Source organism: Cyprinodon variegatus, unplaced genomic scaffold, assembly GCF_000732505.1.
Source record: "Cyprinodon variegatus isolate N-32 unplaced genomic scaffold, C_variegatus-1.0 Scaffold12, whole genome shotgun sequence".
NCBI lineage: Eukaryota > Metazoa > Chordata > Actinopteri > Cyprinodontiformes > Cyprinodontidae > Cyprinodon > Cyprinodon variegatus.
The window spans coordinates 2,205,499-2,224,305 of record NW_015150465.1 but is presented as its reverse complement, the minus strand read 5'-3'; the positions used below and the strand labels follow the sequence as shown (position 1 = coordinate 2,224,305).

At 39.5% G+C, this 18,807-nt stretch overlaps 2 protein-coding genes across 2 annotated transcripts in view; one reads left to right on the top strand and one right to left on the bottom strand.

Moving 5' to 3' along the window:
- sfxn2 (sideroflexin 2) overlaps positions 1 to 12,097 on the bottom strand; it is a 14,252-nt gene extending 2,155 nt beyond the window's left edge. Inside the window, exons 1-11 of the mRNA XM_015381883.1 lie at positions 11,911 to 12,097; positions 9,459 to 9,696; positions 9,209 to 9,379; positions 9,029 to 9,127; positions 6,486 to 6,561; positions 6,253 to 6,338; positions 3,544 to 3,604; positions 766 to 832; positions 610 to 659; positions 472 to 521; positions 340 to 387 (exon numbers count right to left, since the gene is read on the bottom strand). Coding sequence (XP_015237369.1) covers positions 340 to 387; positions 472 to 521; positions 610 to 659; positions 766 to 832; positions 3,544 to 3,604; positions 6,253 to 6,338; positions 6,486 to 6,561; positions 9,029 to 9,127; positions 9,209 to 9,379; positions 9,459 to 9,613 — 863 coding nt within the window. The 5' untranslated portion in view covers positions 9,614 to 9,696; positions 11,911 to 12,097. The remainder of the gene's footprint in view (positions 1 to 339; positions 388 to 471; positions 522 to 609; positions 660 to 765; positions 833 to 3,543; positions 3,605 to 6,252; positions 6,339 to 6,485; positions 6,562 to 9,028; positions 9,128 to 9,208; positions 9,380 to 9,458; positions 9,697 to 11,910) is intronic.
- A 925-nt stretch (positions 12,098 to 13,022) lies between these two features.
- On the top strand, positions 13,023 to 17,293 carry arl3 (ADP ribosylation factor like GTPase 3). The gene is made up of 6 exons (XM_015381942.1): positions 13,023 to 13,061; positions 14,204 to 14,347; positions 14,458 to 14,574; positions 14,689 to 14,739; positions 15,774 to 15,959; positions 16,319 to 17,293. The coding sequence occupies exons 1-6, from the start codon at positions 13,059 to 13,061 to the stop codon at positions 16,364 to 16,366; spliced, it is 549 nt and encodes a 182-aa protein (XP_015237428.1). The 5' UTR covers positions 13,023 to 13,058; the 3' UTR covers positions 16,367 to 17,293.
- The last annotated feature ends 1,514 nt before the right edge of the window (positions 17,294 to 18,807 follow it).

Below are 18,807 nucleotides of genomic sequence, written 5' to 3'. Positions count from 1 at the left end.
CCACAAAAACGAAAGAGACTCTAAATGATTTTCATGTTAAAAGTCTGAACGAAAGGAAAAAAAAAAAAAAAGAAAACGGGTTTAAATATTTTTCCTTTCATTTAAATAAATTATTCTACATTCATCCAGCCAAAAAAAAAAACGACTAAACTTTCGCTCAAGACTACACAGCGGCAAACGTTTCTGGTGACTTTATCAGCGCACAGATTGTCATTTTCTTTCCCCGTCTTCAACTCGTTTGACCTGATCAGATGTAAGGTCAATAGAAACAGCGACAGCCTGTGTGGGATGAGGTATTTTAATGTGAAAGCATGTGAGAGGAAAGGATAGTTTCATTACCATCTCTGAGGGAACAGGGAGCAGGCAGCCGGCACCATGAAGATCAGACTTTTAAAGGTGGAAAAAGACCAAAGTTACCAATAAAATAACATCTATTAAAACCAATGTGACCCTGCAACCTTTTGTACTCACAAGACTCCCACCAACATGACCTGGATTGGTCCGTGTAGAAACGTGATTCTCTGTTAATGGACAGAAACCGGCATGAGGACGGGCGGACATTATTACGAGACATTAGCAGAGGCACACTGATGGAGACAAATATCTGACCTGCATGAATTTGTACTTTTCCAGCCTCTGCATGATGATGGGCAGAATGACTGAGAGAGGAAACAAAGGGCGTCGATTAGGGGAGAGGAATGAATCACGGAATGATGGTGAATTAAAAAAAATAAAAATAAAAAAAGGAGCGTTTGTCGTTCGTACTCATTCCTGGTGCTGCCATGGTGATCCGAGAGACGACCACCTGGGTGATGCCTTTGGCTGCTGCTTTCTACAGGTGAAAGGTCAAAGGACATCAAGCTGAAAATTGACATTAAAACTAACCGGGCATCTTTTGATTTAATACCAAAGTGTTCACTTTAACCAAATGTCTAGAAAAGGTATTGCTGGATTCTTTATTATACTTTTAATCAATCAAACTCTAGCTATGGAACAAGGTTGTTCTAATTCACAACACGTCTGCATCATCAGTGTGATATTTTTGTTCTTGAAAACACATGCAGTGAACAGAAAACGTATAAAAGATTATAAATGTATCAAAATTGATCCAAATAAATTATATAATTTAACTTATACAAAATGTATGTTTTTCAATGACGACTCAAATTGGATTTTCTGTCAATTATTTCATGGTCCAGGCTTTAAAGGGTTAATTAACTTTAGACTGTTTTAGGTGAAAATGTTCCATTTCAGAAAGCTCCAGTAGCTATACGGGGAGTCTTTATAGTGCATGGTTTTTATGATATAAAAACTACATTTTTTCCACATTTAATGTGTCCAAAGTATACATCCTCAACTCAGCTGAATTAAAAACATCTTAGTAGGAAATTCATTAAAAACCTGCAACAAACAGGTATGCAAACACACATTTGCATAGATAATATGAATCTTTTGGATGATAAAGAATCTCCTCCCCACCCTCTTTAAATTACTCCACTGATTCAGCTCTGCTTTCTAGCTAGGCCTAATTAAAAACCACATGTTAGGTTTTTCTTGGTTGGGATGTATGTTGAAAAACAGAAATATCTCTTAATTTCCAGTTCTTAAGCTGATACCTGGGGTCTGTTTCACAAAGCAGGTTTAACAAACTCTGAGTCAAATTCTCAACTCTGAATTGATCTAGCCTAAAGTTGGAAACTCTTGAGGTTTTGGTTTCCCAACAGCTGGTGTGAGTTAGTTTAATTAACTCTGAGTTGGTACACTCGGAGTCGAGTGTGAGGCCCCGTCCACACGAAGTCAAACCCTGGCCTAAACGCACAAATTTTTCACCAAACCAGCCTCTCATCCATACGAAGCCGGCGTTTCGGGGGTCTGTAAATGATCTTTTTTTTTTAATCAAGCCTTCGAGTGGGAAGATTTTCGCATTTCCATCTTTAAGCTCTAAGCGCATTTTTTTTCTTACACGCATGCGTCATAGCGTCGCCTCTAAACACGCATGCGCGACACAGTATCACAACAACAATGGCGCCGTACTGTGTTGAATGGTTGCTGCTAATGCTACTCACCCTGCTGTCGGGCTTACAACAGAATCTTCTTCTTCTGGAATATCTCCAGGAAGAACAGAGCAATATCGACGACATAGTTCAGCACCTGAATTTGACTGAACCACGAAAATGGACCCGCAGGGTAACCATGTATAAATATTAGTGCGCATGCCCAACATTTCGTCGCCTATTTTTGCTTTGGCACCACAGCGCCACTTACAGGCCTGGCATACATTTTGCAGCGTTTTCATGCATTCGTGTGGACGATCACATTTATTTTACGTCTCCGTCTTTGCGACAAACGTTCTGGAAAATATTAGTGTTTCATGTTCGTTTTGACTTTGTGTGGACGGGGCCTGAGTGTAAAGTGAAAAGTCATTATCAGCACAGCACCTATACGACGGGTCACCATGACGACAGACATGAGGCAGTGCCTATTTCACATCACTGGAACTAGAGATTTTTAATGCAGAATTACAAAGAAATATTGGAGAATGCGTTTAAAAGAGAGAAATGTCTCTACAGCTGAGAAGGAGATGAAAAAGGAGAAGATTGCTATGTATATATGTAGTCTGTTATGGCAGGCCATTTGGACATTTATTAAAATTGCTCTCCTCTCCGTTTCTTTCAATTTCAGATCACTAGAAAAAGGGTTCTTCCTGGTCAAAATCACATTCCTAGTCAACTCTGAGTGTCCCCTAATTTCATGGTTAACAGAGTTTTTTAATAAACCTACTTCGTGAGACGGAACCCCTAATGGATTTGGATTAGAACTTGTATTTAAAAATGCTCATAATTAAAGCCACCTTAAACAGAAAACCCATCTCCACCTGAAGGACAGCTAAGCCCAGAGCATAATGCAGCCACCACTGTGACCAACAAACATTTCAATATTTTGGTTTTAATCAGTAGTTCCTTTAGATTATTAGATTATTAGAGTGTGAATCATTAGTTTGGAAGATTGTGAATAAATTGGAGCAGTGGTCTTTCTCCATTTTTAGATATATAATATTTAACAGGTGTTCAAGCTCAGTGCTTTAATAATTCATTATTTGACCAAGGTGTTAAAACAGAAATCCATCTTAAAGTCTCAGAAACCCAAGCTCTCCAGAACTCGCGTGCAGTTTTTGTCGCCCCCTACTGTCTGACGCTGATGAGCAGACATAACCAAAGCCCAAAATTAGCTCAACTTCAATTCAGCTTAATGAAATGATCTATTGCGCTGAAACAAAAGTTGTTCAATGAAGTATTATTATTAAGTTAGTCCCATTTATCCAAACAGGTTTCCTATTATTTAATAGATGGAAAAAAAAACATCTTATTTAGGTCATTTTTGCACAAACTCAAACTAATTACTGGTATTATTAGCTAATTATCTGCTAATAAACGCTGCTGGAAAATGAAAATGAGTAGACTTTAGCTAAGCTCCAGTCTCACTCCATACTTTGAGTTCTGGAACTCCTGGATGTAATTACCCATCTATAAATAAATTGCTGACCTTCGAGTGCCCAAGTTTGTTGCCGTTTTCATCCGTGACGGCGATGCCATTTAGAATTTCCCTGAAAAAATACAAAGAAAAAATTAATACATGTTACAGAGTTGGTGTAGAAATGTTTTCATAATGCGATTCATAATTTTGAGGCCTATTCAAAAATCCACAAGCAATTGAAATGAAGTACCGTATTTTCCGGAATATAAGCTGCTACTTTTTTCCCACGCTTTGAACCACGTGGCTTATAAGAAGGTGCAGCTTTTTCCTAACCGCCAGGGGGGGGGAAGTCAAAGTTGGAAATGAAAGAATAAGGAGCTAATTTTCATTTAGCACAAGAACACGGTAGCAGTAGGGACAACAGAGAACAAATGTCCCAAATTCACAGATTTTGACATTTATGCCTCATTAAAGCTGCCGAACCAATGAGGAGACTGGGCTCAACTCAGAGCTGAAATAAAGAGCCAACGAAGCCCCATCTTTCAGTAGAAACTTTTACTGCTTGTCTCTACCTGATCCGTCCCGGAAGCACGATCCGTTCTGTACATGCGCAAATAGATATACATCCTGGTGTCCATAAATAATGTAATTATGGTACTAAAATAACTTATTTCTATCCTTAACTCACAAAATAATGCTAATACCCATCTGTAAAACATGTTTTATGACTTTTGTGAGACAATTTTTATGCTTCTTATATTTTCTTCGTCATCTCTGATGTCATCATCAGACGTGCTCAGAGCAGTCCGGCAAAATGTGATTAAACCATGTTTATCTGCATTTTAGTCTTTTCTTTCTTTAGATTACGCACTATATAGCATAAGGTTAAAACGAAACGAACACAGACAAAAAGACTAGATTTATGTTTAAATCCAAAGTCGAAAAAAATCGGGCAGAGAGGAGGGATGAAACAGAAAGGATTTTAAGGCATTCACTTTCTAAGGATATACATCAAACCTTAACACATATTTTCGTATGTTTACTATTTTTGGGGAGGGAAAACGTCATTTAGGTGTTTTTAACAAAATAAAATAGACGACGACCCGGATTTATATCTGGATGTGCAAATGAGCTGATTGCGCATGCGCAGAATGGATCGTGCTTCCGGGACGGATCGGGTAATGACACTGCTGCGAACCAACAAGCTAGGGGTTAGAGCTCCCCCTAGAGGTTTAGTGGGAGACATTTCAGTAGATAGTGCAGCTTATACACTCACCGGCCACTTTATTAGGTACACCTGTCCAACTGCTCGTTAACACTTAATTTCTAAGCAGCCAATCACATGGCGGCAACTCAGTGCATTTAGGCATGTAGACATGGTCAAGACAATCTCCTGCAGTTCAAACCGAGCATCAGTATGGGGAAGAAAGGTGATTTGAGTGACTTTGAACGTGGCATGATTGTTGGTGCCAGAAGGGCTGGTCTGAGTATTTCAGAAACTGCTGATCTACTGGGATTTTCACGCACAACCATCTCTAGGGTTTACAGAGAATGGTCCGAAAAAGAAAAAACATCCAGTGAGCGGCAGTTCTGTGGGCGGAAATGCCTTGTTGATGCCAGAGGTCAGAGGAGAATGGCCAGACTGGTTCGAGCTGATAGAAGGGCAACAGTGACTCAAAATACCACCCGTTACAACCAAGGTGGGCAGAAGAGCATCTCTGAACGCACAGTACGTGGAACTTTGAGGCAGATGGGCTACAGCAGCAGAAGACCACACCGGGTGCCACTCCTTTCAGCTAAGAACAGGAAACTGAGGCTACAATTTGCACAAGCTCATCGAAATTGGACAATAGAAGATTGGAAAAACGTTGCCTGGTCTGATGAGTCTCGATTTCTGCTGCGACATTCGGATGGTAGGGTCAGAATTTGGCGTCTACAACATGAAAGCATGGATCCATCCTGCCTTGTATCAACGGTTCAGGCTGGTGGTGGTGGTGTCATGGTGTGGGGAATATTTTCTTGGCACTCTTTGGGCCCCTTGGTACCAATTGAGCATCGTTGCAACGCCACAGCCTACCTGAGTATTGTTGCTGACCATGTCCATCCCTTTATGACCCAACTTGTACCCAACTTCTTATGGCTACTTTCAGCAGGATAATGCGCCATGTCATAAAGCTGGAATCATCTCAAACTGGTTTCTTGAACATGACAATGAGTTCACTGTACTCAAATGGCCTCCACAGTCACCAGATCTCAATCCAATAGAGCATCTTTGGGATGTGGTGGAACGGGAGATTCGCATCATGGATGTGCAGCCGACAAATCTGCGGCAACTGTGTGATGCCATCATGTCAATATGGACCAAACTCCCTGAGGAATGCTTCCAGCACCTTGTTGAATCTATGCCACGAAGAATTGAGGAAGTTCTGAAGGCAAAAGGGGGTCCAACCCGTTACTAGCATAGGGTACCTAATAAAGTGGCCGGTGAGTGTATATGTACGCTTATGTACGTTTCTAGATTTCCAGGCTTATAATGAGATGAGCTCTATAGTCCGGAAAATACAATTGTTATATTACTCATCAAGAAGTCTGACAACAACAACAAAAAAAAAAGTATTTTCTAACCAATCAACCAGTAATTGACTGTAAATGTGACACCAGAGTTTCCGGCGTATGAATACTTTCCTCTTCGCCACAAGACCAATAATTTTGTGACTTTTATTTGACCCCTTTGCTAGAAAATCTGCCTGATAAGGATGTTACGGGTGGAGAACTCACTGCTGCCTCATCATGGGGATGTTCACACAGTTGGCTGCAGCCACGGCTGCGAATGGAACCCAGCGAGCCACGAGAGGAGGAGCTTTCTGCAGGAGAAGGTGGAGACAAACCATCATACACACAAATAAAACCCCTACCTGCAGGTAGATGATGAAATATCTATTTTCGGGTCTATATAGACTCTTTAAAGGTTGTAAAGTTTGAGTTGCATCAGCACCTCAATGTGTTTGTACCTTTGTGTAAAGGTTGAGTCCCACTGCTGTTGCTAAAGCTGTGCTGGTTGCTGTAGCGTAGGCCACTCCGATCTGCCTGAGAAAAACAACAGAAGACGTTAAATATGTCAACAACAAAAAAAGCATCTGTTTTGTAAATTCAGGGGATTTTCTGTCTCGATGGGCATCAAACGAAAGATTTGTTCTCATAGATGCATGTTCATTCTAATGTTAGCACTAGGGCTGCAAATAACGATGACTTTGCAAATTGATTCATCTGTTGATTATTTTTTCTATGAATAGATTAATAATCGGAGAACAAGAGGTTCCTTAAAGATTTTCACACCAGGTGAAACTAAAACTTTTCCACTTGAGGAGTTCTGCATAGAGCATATTGATAAACATTTTTTTTTATTTATTTTAAATGCAAAATGTTCATGTATTTTCTTACAATTTTGATATAATTACTGATCTGAGTAGGTCGCTCTGTCAGCTAAAGGCATGTTTCAAAGTCTCTATACTCCAGGTAATGATATATAGATGACTAAATTAGTTGACAATTATTTCAATACCTTGTTTCAGCCCTAGTAAGCACACAGGGTTGACAGGTCTACTACGTTTTAAATGAATTTTCTGCATGCAGATTTTGCAGAATGACAAAGTGTTGCAAAAGATAACTTCTAAAATGTACATAAGAGTATTCGTAAGACAGGGTAAACTTTTCTAAACCAATCCAGTCGCTTTGTTTCCCTTTTAAGAATGAAAAATGCATCAGACATCCCACACTAACCCAGACTACTGGACATTACAGATACCCTCTTTTTACCAACTTTATACCAACTTTAAACCATCTAAAGCTCTTTGAACATAAATCCAGAGAACTGCTGATTGAAGCTGAACTGAGGAAGAATTTCCTTCACACAGAAAAAGATAAATCCAGTTTTTTGGAATTTTTGGACAATCAAAGGGCTGAAAACAAAAGGTTATGCTACCGATCTTCAAAACTTCAGTACGGTTATAGGACCATTACATCATCTCCCCCATGTGGAATGCAGATCTGCTTATTAATCTCCATCCAAATAATATAAACGTTGCAGCCTCAGTCTTTAATCAATTCCTGGTTAGAGCTGCTGCCAATATTCTGTCATCCATTATAAATATAGTTTATAAGTTCTTAAGCTGAACAAAGCAAATCTTCAAAGATGTCTTTTTGTGTCTTAATTCACCTTAAATTAAATAATCAGCTTAAATCGTTCCTCAAACTTGAGGAAAGTTTGAGGAAAGGTGTTTTGTTTGTTGCCCTGAAAATAGAGTTTCAGCTCCAACAGTGTCATTTCATCCTGTACAGCGTTCCGTTTTCTATTAAGCCGTCTCTATTTGACCTATTTTACTGAATAACAAAATAGTTCTCAACAACTGCAAACAGTGTGCGACTGACCCCATGTTCACCTATATGACTGATAAAGCTGAGCTAAACTGAACTGAACCGGTTCAATCGGGAGGCTGATAACATTTGGAAAAAAAAGAAAAAAGCAGGTTTAGCTTGTAGGCGTTTAGCTTGGATTCCCGACACGCTGCCTTCCTCCTGGGAATTTTTTATAGGATAAAAGCAAAGTTTGCAAACAGAAGGTTCACCTCAAACAGGAACACTTCAAGAAAATGTGTGTCGATGGACGCCTGCTGCTCCAAGTGGCTCCATTTTATCCTTAAACCTATAGAACTCTGACACAGGGGGCATCTTTGACACGTTTAAATTCTGGATTTGAACCTGAAACCTGAACAGAACCGAATGAATAATCCATCCTAAGAGGCGGAAGGAGTAAAGATCGAATGGACGTCCCGATGGAAGGTGGACAGAAAAATGACAGCGAAGAGGTTCACAAATCATTTCTCAAGCTTTAAAGACGAATTTCTGAATGAAAAAAGTGTATTTAACTCTAGCCTTGTGACCTGCTTTAGGAAACAATGTTTTAATTTAATTTTACTGATATAAACTGAAACAAAATAAACTAGACAGAACAGGAAGTGTTTTCTTTTTTTCCTTTTTTTTACAGCACAAGTGTCTACGGATAGTTAGCTGACATGAAAGGGGGTATGAGAGGGGAAGAGACATGCGGCAAAGGAACACAGGCCGGATTCGAACCGTCGTCGCCCGCATGAAGGACTAAGGCCTCCATACATGGGTCGTGTGCGCCAACTGTTGCGCCACCAAAGCACACCAGGAAGTTCTTTTCTTTTGAGAAAAATGGAAGGGTCCTATGATGACGAATAGCTTAATCCATCCATTTTAACAGTTTTTAAATGGCTCGACCTCTATTCAATGAAGCTATAGATGGCATTAAGAGATAAAAGCCCATAATGGATATTTGTCCAGTTCTCCGCCTTTAATTGGAGAACCTACTCATGTGGTCAGAGTTGCTTGATAAAAAGATTGTAGATCAATAATAAAATCTTTTTTTTTTGACTCAGGCTGAAATGTGAGTTTCTGACATAAAATATTAGATCAGATTCCTGCAGGAAACTTTTTACGAGTACTGATTTCATGATGATTAACCAGATCTTACTTTGGAGTGATAGGTGAGGCAGCGTTGCGGTTGGTGTAGTTGACCAGAGCGTTGAAGGACTGATTGACCCACTGCCAAAACACCACAGCAGGAACAGTCCTGTAAACAGAGCAGTAGTTTCTCTTCAGCCTCCACTTTACAGCAGAAGGACCTGCTGAGCTCCTGTCTGCTCCTGGCTACCTGTAGAACTGCAGCATGAAGCCTGTGATGGCCATGCCTCCGGGAACCTGGAAGGACATGCGACCGATGAGGTTCATGCGGTCTCCTGTGTCTGGGTGGAAGGCTGAATCGTACAGCTTCTTTGCATAGTGGAGCTGCTCCTCTGTGGTTCCTGGAGGGACGGATCCAGCCCTGCAGAGAACGGCTCCAGCTGGGTTAAAACATCCCAGACAGGTGTTACGGATGGAGGTAGGTACATTTATTTCCTCACCTGCAGCTTTCTACTAACGCTTTGGCTTCATCCAGCCGTGCGTCGGAGAGGAGCGCGGTTCTGCAGTCGGTGATGTTGAAGAAGTGCTTCAGTCGCCCCATAAACGTGGACTGATCCCACCGCGGCGCGTCGATGTCGAAGGAGCTCAAAGCCATGGCGTTAGTCAGGGAGAGGCTTGATGCACCCTAAAGTCCTCTTGTTATCCCTGCAGGCGGTCACCAGGAGCTTCAGACCACGCCTGAGGACCATTGGAATAGTTTTTCATTAAAAACCTTAGATATTTATATCATATAAATAGAGCTAAACTTTTTCACAACATAAAGCTGCTGTTTTAATCTGGCAGAATAAAAACTAACTGTTTTCAACATTTTCTTAAGGCCCATTAGACTTCCAGTGGAAATCATTTACCACCTCTTGCTGAACCCTTCCATGCGTAGTCGTTTTGGATTCCTGCAGATACTGTGTGCTTCCTATTAAGCACCAAGACGAATCAAAACCTCCTGACGAAAGAGCAGAACATCCAAACTCCTTCTCTGCATGTAAAATTTAACCTCAACATTTAGGTGGAAAGCAGATTTAGTGCTCAAATGAAAAGAAAGACATATACAGTGTTAGTGTCTGAAGGACGGGCCTGGCTGGAACTGGTTCATTTCTGAAGCTGTTTGCTTAGAAAGTAGGTGAAAGGGCTGCAGATGCCGGTGGGATACGCAGATCGCAGAGCCAAAGATCAGCGTGTCTCAATCCGTGAGAGTTAACGTTAAAACAAAAACGCCTTACTGCAGCTAAAGGGTACAGGATGTTAATTTAAAAATCTCTGGACACAAACAATCCTGCATGCACAAAAATTGACCCCACACTTCACATAGTAACAGTTTTTAGAGAGAAAAAGAACCAGAAGGGTAGAATGATGAGCAGGGGGAAATTTCTCTATAGCACAGAGTGAAAAGTCATTCTATCTGACAAAATTTGAGCAATTTAACACATAAATATACCTTAATGATGCCCTGTTTAAATGCAAAAAGGGAAAGCTCCAGAAACAGCACATAAAAAAAATGATATTAATCATTGAAACTTTTTAAACCAGACCCTCAACAATCATTTGAGTAAGTCATTTTACGCTTCCTGTTCTGGCAGCCAGCTATTCTTTAGTTATTTAGATTGAAATGTTGGAAAGCAAAAAAGGGGGGAAAAAAAAAAAAAAACGTGTTTAGCTGCAACCAGTCATGCACAACCCATTGGTTTAAATTAGAAAAAAAAAAAGACTTAAAAGTGGAATGCAGAAATAATACATAAGAAATCAAATGTCTTTGTGCAATTTAATCTCAGTATAAATGTTCTGTAAAGATCCTAGAGATTTGTAAGAATGGATTAAACAGCATGATGAAGACCAAGGAACTCAGACATGTCAGGAAAGGCATCACTGCACAAATACCAAGATAAGACCGTCCTAAACTGTAAGACAGAGCAGGGGGCGCTTATCATGAAAGCAGCTGTGGAGATCCAGTTAAAAAACGCATCACTCGATTGAACGGTTGCATGAAGAATAAAAATATAATGTCCTCTTTGCTGTTTCCCACAAAGCATGTAGAGGATGCAATAAATGTGTGTGTGTGTGTGGGGGGGATACCATCCACACTCTTAAACATGGTGGTGGTAGCATCATGCTGTGGGGTAGCTTATTTGTCTTCCCCAGCAGGCATTGGGAAACCAATCAATTGAGGGCAAGCTGAGTGGAGCTGAATACAACTTATTCTAGAAGGTAAGTCAGAGAGACCTTCCAGTGGACCTTCCAGCAGAACCATGCAGCCTTCTGCAAGACCTATGGCCAGCAGGTGAAATGCATATTGCTATTATATTATTCTATTATTGGGTTTAAGATTCATTTCAAGATTCATTCATCTCACATGGACTTTTAAAACCAAATTTAAATGATTTTATGGTTAAAAAATGATTTTAAAATTCATTCAAGATTCTTCTCTATTCTAAGGATTACTTCAGGCTTGACAAACCGGATCTGCAGGTGAAAGCACACCTGGATAAGTTTGCCAGAACCATTTCAATAGCATACGTGCATGACATGGACTGAATAACAATCCATGGTTTGGACCTGAATCATTCTGCCTAAGTGAGTTTTACCTACATAAGAAAGGTTAGGATAGTTAAAAAAAAAAAAAAAAGGCAAACATGTCAGGTTTAGCTGAGAGTGATGCAACCTAGGTATAGAGTTACCAGCTCAGCAGCAGCAACACCCAACCTACCTGAGAGGGATCCTCAAAACGCTACACGGGGCGACCTGTCAGGTCTGCTCACGGGATACCATACTAACCCAACGCGTCATCCAATCAAACGCATAGGATGATCCCCCCCACCCCTTAAAAACCGGCGAGAACCAAACCTAAGTAGAAAGAGCAGACTGCAGCCGCAGGTTTTCAACCATGTGCTTGAGATTTACCTCCGTGACGTGGATCCTGCTATCACTTCAACAACAGAACTTCATAAAATCCCCGCACGAGCGAAGCCTATAATAAATCAAACTTTGTGGCGTTTGCTTCTTCTTTCTTTTTGCATATTTAGCATGTATCCTGCAGCTAAACAAACATGTTCTCCATACTTGAATCGTAGTGCTGCGTTCAGGTGAAATGGTTTAAAACGTTTGTGCGCATGCGTCACCAATTTACGTGGCAAAACTTTAACACGCCTCCCGAACGTGTCTTTATATATATATATATATATATATATATATATATATATATATATATATATATATATATATATATATATATATATATATGTTATTGATTTTAAACAAATATGGTCAAATATCATTCAAGTGCTGTTTCCGGGCACATTAAAGTGAAAGACAGAAACACAGAATGGTAAAGAAACATTACATATTACACGTAAACCTGCAAAATTGTATTAAAATCTACAGAAAAATACGGAAGAGGATTAGGGGCACTGGACAAAAAACGTTAACTGATTTTTTAATATTTTAGTTTAATATGGGGGAAAAAGTCAGAATTCTGACTTTAATCTCGAAATTCTGACTTTAATTGCAGAATTCTGAAATTTTCTCAGAATTCTGACTTTAATCTCTGAATTCTGACTTTTTTCCTCAGAATTCAGACTTTTTCCCTCAGAATTCTGACTCTTTTTTTTCTCGCAGTATTCAGACTTTTTTTTCTCAGAATTCTGACTTTTTTCCCACATTAAACTGAAATAATATTTAAAAATCAGTTAACTTGTTTTATTCTTTCATTGACCCTAATCCACTTCCATAATGTTCAGCTATTTTACAAAGATGGCAAAAAAAATTATGTGAAAAATCTTAAGTCAGATACGTTAAAATACTTGAAAGAGCTTGGAAACAAACTAGCTTTTCGGTTTGATAATTATAAAACAACCCAATTAAATATTCTGAATTTTGTAGTTTCAACTTAAAAAAAAACCCCAAGCAAAACAAACAAACAAAAGACTAATACTATCCATTGAAATTCAAGCAGTAATTTTTCCGAGTTCTATGAATGCACCGCCATCCCAGACGTACACTTTACGTGTGACGTCACGTTTAGCGGCGTCTCCAGGAGAGAAGATAACAAGATGGTGAGTTTAATTTATCCCAATAATTAGCCATTAACTGTCAACATTAGACCCGCGTGTGTGTTCGTTTTCATTAATAAAGCCTCGTTTTTGTTAAATTCTAAACTAGCGGCTCCTCCTGTTTGTATCCTAAGGATAAAAAGCAGCCGGTGCTGCGGTGTTGTTGCTCTGTCAGTTACCAGGGGAGATTAGCTCAGCTCGTTAGCTCAGCGCAGCTCCTGTTCCTGTACCGTTATTTATGCAGCACTGCGTGGAAAGAGACTCAAGACACGCTGAAAGTTAACTGTTTTTATCGCAACCTCATGCTACTGAGTTCTGAATTATTCAGCTGTATAATGGTTATAAAAATAAGTAACGTTGAACTTTATTTACTCTTGTATGGCCTGTTGATAAGGAGACCAGGTGAATGCAGGGATGACTGATTCTACAGAGACTCCTCTTGGCCCCCAGGCCCTTCACGGATTAGTAAAATAAATGGGGCCTATAGGCAAACAAAAACCACTTAAAAAAAGAAAAAACAACTATGGAACGGGCCCAAACAAATAAGCTTAACCTGGTCATTAAATTTTTCTATGTTGGGTAACTGGCAAGGCAGTTTTAGTTGTACAGCACAATTCAGTACAAAGGCAATTCAAAGTGCTTTGCATGAATTAAACAATAAAAATAGAGGAAAAATAAAATCAAGTAAAGATTAAGTAGGTAGTAGAGCTGGTACAACAGTTGGTGTAACAAAACATGAGGTTATGTTTGTGATTATCCTAATATCTCACCATAAATACTCCAAATAATATTGGGGTGTTTGTTTGTTTTTTATTTAGGTCCATAGAAAACATAGTTTTTCTTTGTAATTTAATTATTTTAAGCCTCATCCTGCTGTGTTATTCAAGTTTTACCAAAATGCATTAAAAAAGGCATTTTGTTAATCCTGCCAAGTGATCTCTTTCATTTTTGAAGAAGCCAGCATTTAAACCAGTGTTTATTTGGGATAACATTATTTTCCTCAGTTCATTTCTGTCATTAAGTTCAAATAGACAGATTAGACCAGGATAACCTTTACCTTTTTCTATACCCTGGGATTTTGATTTTTTTTCCTGTAATCTGTCCCCCCCTCCTTGACAAATGAACCTGGTCCCTGTTTCCTGCAGGGATTGCTGTCCATTCTTCGTAAGCTAAAAAGCACCCCAGACCAGGAGGTCCGTATACTGCTGCTGGGTCTAGACAACGGGGGGAAGACTACGCTTCTCAAACAGCTGGCTTCAGAGGACATCAGCCACATCACCCCCACGCAGGTAACCCAAACCTCTCAGCTGTCCCCTTCTGAGGACACCGCTTCTGTTCCTGCTGGTCTCGTTTAAAGTACCAATCTGCTTCAGCTCGGTATTTTTTCCGCTCCCTGCAGGGATTCAACATTAAGAGCGTCCAATCTCAGGGGTTTAAGCTGAACGTCTGGGACATCGGAGGCCAGCGGAAGATCAGGCCGTACTGGAGGAACTATTTTGAAAACACTGATGTGCTGGTAAGGATATCTCCTTCTCATGAACTTTACCTTGTTGCTACATTACATTGTGGTGTTGATTTGTGAACATGAACCTGTTGGAACTTATATAAAACAGTGTTTTGTTGGTTTCAGATATATGTCATTGACAGCGCTGACAGAAAGAGGTTTGAGGAAACTGGTCAGGTAAGTGAGACCAGCATCTACTGTCAGGTTATTGATGATCTAAATTCCAAGCTGGGAAACGTATTAAACTCTTTCCTTATTTCTTATTATCTGTTTGAATTAGTTTTATTAGAAAAACAAACAGATATTTTTCTGGGATCAGGCAACAAACAACAAATTAAATAAAATTCAGGAGCAAAACTCTATGAAGAGGTCGAGTAATGCTTGCCTTAAGGCACCAGTTCAAACAGATAGAACATTCTCTGTCTACACCAAAGGAACTCAAACGCCTTGACGTTTTTTTTTTTCACATTTTCAAGCTTTATAAATAAAAATGTTGGTTTCTCTTTAAAGACAAAGAAGCTCATTTATGCAAAGAGTAAGTGTTTTACTACAAAAATGTTGCTACAGTGAAAGCGGTTGCCTCCAGAGATGATAGTTGTGGATAAACATAAACACTGGAAATCATCCTGAACACATCCTGATGGTTAAACATGGTGGTGGCATCATCATTGTTTGGAGACACTTATGGTCACAGATGATTAAAGGATGGGTGGAGCTTAATAGAGGACAATCCTTGATGAAAACTGTTAGAGGCTGCAGAGGGATTAAGACTTGGCTAGAATGGAATGGCTTGGATTAAATTACTTTCCTGGGTTAGAAGGGCCCAGTCAAAGGTTAGATCTAAAGTTTCATTGGGAGTCTGTAGAGAAAAGGGAAATGTGATTCTCACAGCAGAAGAAAGGAGAAAAAATTCAGCATATAGATGTCCAAAGATAGTGGAGAGACAAATAAAAATAACAAAGTAGGAAGACAAAGAAAAACAGTTGAAATTAAATCAAAGTTACTTTTTCTGTTGTTCTTCTTTTTTGTTTGTCACTTTAAGTCACAAAAGATGCAAAAAAAAAAAAATTTCCTGCAAAAAATTTTACAAATTTTTAAAAAATGCGTTCCCAACTAAATAATTGATATTTTTCATCAGTAGACAGCTTGGTTCTCCCCTTTCCCTCTCTGGATCTGTGAGTCTGATGGACAGATGTGCGTGTCGGTTGCAGGAACTGGCTGAGCTGCTGGATGAGGAGAAGCTGAGTGGTGTTCCCGTGTTGATCTTCGCAAACAAGCAGGACCTGCTGACGGCAGCTCCGGCGTCAGAGATCGCAGAAGGACTCAATCTGCACACCATCCGCGATCGGATGTGGCAGATCCAGTCCTGCTCCGCCCTCACTGGAGAGGGGATTCAGGTGAGCAGGAGGCCATACATCTGGACCATGATGTACTGTTGCATCTCAGTAAAACAAAACATCAGGTATTTAATATGTGAGGTCGGTTGATGAGAGCTGATGACCTGTTCTGAAGCCACAATGAGTACAAGTTACTTAATTAAACTTTGGCTTCACAATCCTCTCAAAGGTGCATTTATTTTCTACCACATTTTTTTCCTCCACTCAACTTTTCCATTATATGTTTGATTGCATCTCCAAGCTAGATTCCTTCATCCTAGCAGGGGCAGCATTTCTAAATTTTCTGACAATTTTATTGAGATGCTGTTGTATTTTTGAGCCCTATGTTCTCATTAAAATCTGCTTCTTCTTCTCCTCAGGAGGGCATGAACTGGGTTTGCAAAAGCGTCAACTCCAAGAAAAAATAGCATCGTTTTCAGTCATTTACGACTCAGGAGGAGCAGCAGCAGCAGCGTGCAGCCACACACTGACACACACTACACCTCCTGAGCCTTAGTACAGCGGGATTTATCTGTGAATGTACGCACACTACTAATCCAACATGGACTTTTTCGCCCCCCCACCCTCTTCTAAGCATTACTGCATCGCCGGCAAGTAAGAATCTCAGTGCATCGCCTTGCCTCCATTATGAAGGGAGGCGTTTGCCTTCAGAGGGATCCCCCACCGGCGAAACCAGCACCACCTCCAATGGTTCTTCATGACATTCTGCTACGGTGGCCTGTTTGACAGCTGCTGCCTGCTCAAACCTCCTCTCATTCCTAATGTGTTCTTTTTTTTTTTTTTTAATCATTCCTCTCCAGCTGTGAGCTCCTCTCCTGCTATTGCTCTGTTTGAAGTGAGGTCTATTTTTGCAACTGTTTTATTTATGGTGAAGTAGAGTGCTTTCAGTCATCAAACGTGGCGTAGGAGAGAATATACCAGACTTTTCCCTTTTCAAATGGTACCTTGTTAATATGTATAAAGCAAAAGGGAAAGGAACACTACATTTTGGATCAGTTGTTTATAGCACAGCCCTTTTGTTCATGTTAAAGGGTCCTCTGCGTCTGACTGTAATCTATAATATTTGCATACCTAACATGCGCTGGCAGATTTGTAACAGATAAATGTACTGTGCGGTCCAATGCATTTCTAAGTGCTCCTTGGGGAAATTCACTGTTTTAGCCATTTCCTTTTGATATTCTTGAATGTAATCTGTCCAGTTTGAAAGAAAAATACATGTGAATAAAAGTTTTGAAAAGTTTATGAACAAAAAAGGTGGTTAAGAGTAAATGTGACAGAATATTTACATACAGACCCATCTCAGTGAATTATATCTGGTTCATATATGGTCGGTTATTTTAGTGATTTAATTTATACATTAATAAAACTTGTTTATATCAAGCATTTATTTATTTCCATTTTGATTATCAATATATATAAATATATATATTGGTGATTATGTTTTATGGAACTTCAGCTCATCTGAAGATCACTTAAAATCTGGTGTCTCAATTCCCTTACCTGACGCAAGCTTCACTATTTCTCCAAACCAGGAGTAACCAATTAAAAATCAGCGTGGTCAGAATAAAGAAAATCAACAACCAGTAAAGATCCGGAGACATTTTTAAGTATAATCTGTTAATTTAAACAGAATCTAACCCTGAAATAAAATGAGGTGTTTATGCATCCATGTTATACATTGAATAAAAAAAAAAAAAAATTCCATTTTAAAATCTAAAGTTTTTTTTTTAAGTAGAGAACAACAATCTTTCAGTTTAGTATATAGACAGTTTCCTGATTCACATATTTTATAAAACACCTAAACTGACTGTTTTTCTTTTCTTTTTATGGCTTAATGAGAGCAGAGGGCTTTAGGCTGAGCTGCAAGGCTTTAAAACTGGGTTTGAATGGAGACAAAGCCATTCTCTAGCACATATCAAGGTGCTCATTTTGAGCCTGGATCCATATTTTTCATTTTGTTTATGGTGGAGAATCCTGCTTCACAGCAGCAGGTTGAGCCAAACATACTCAAAATGTGCAGGGTCATCTTTTAGCACGCCATTTCACTTTTCTGTCAGTTCATCGCCATTTTTCCAGAGTCTTCTCCTTCTTTCCAATCACCCGGCTTGCCACAGGTTTGCCTGCTGTGTCAAAAAGTAGCCAGCAGCAGCAACCCAGACTGGAACAGCTCATTGGATAATTTGTATCACGTGTAGCCTGGTCCAGGCGCTCCAGACAGCTTACCGTATTAACAGGAGAAGCAGCGCAAGTGAAGGTAGACACTGTCATTGTACAAAATGCTGTAATTTATAACCTCTGCTCTATAAGGTACAGCTGAGTATTGGTTGTATCATTACAATAAAACAGATGTTACAGAGAAATTCAACCATTTCTATAAAGCTTGCCAGTGAGTAATTTGGGTTTGATAAAACTCTCTGGGACTCTAGCAGCTTGCATTCTGTGCCTGTCCACTGTTCATCCAGAATATTTAACCTTGGTTTCCTAATGTATCATTTACTTTCATTTTTCTTCTACGATTTTCTCTGCAATATTGTTTCCTTCCACTAAACCTTCCAGTAATAAGCTCAGATACAGCCCTCTTAACCCAGTCGTGCTCGCTTCAAAACCAACTTTAACACCCAACTGAGCAACAACTATAGCACCTTATTGTCATTGGTTAGGTAAAGGTAAAGAGGGTGAGGTTAAAGCTGCATTCATCGCACTCTGCAGCAGCTACACTCTCAGCCACCTTCTTCACCAATAACTGTCTGCATTTCCTTCAAGGATTGCTTGGTCCTTGTTCTATATATATATATATATATATATATATATACATATATATATACATATATATATATATATATATATA

Bases quoted from the DNA above. Each gene is read 5' to 3' on its own strand.
- arl3 (XM_015381942.1), top strand. The intron at 14,740-15,773 runs GTAAGTGAGACC...TGTCGGTTGCAG, and splicing joins GGTTTGAGGAAACTGGTCAG to GAACTGGCTGAGCTGCTGGA. The intron at 15,960-16,318 runs GTGAGCAGGAGG...TCTTCTCCTCAG, and splicing joins TCACTGGAGAGGGGATTCAG to GAGGGCATGAACTGGGTTTG.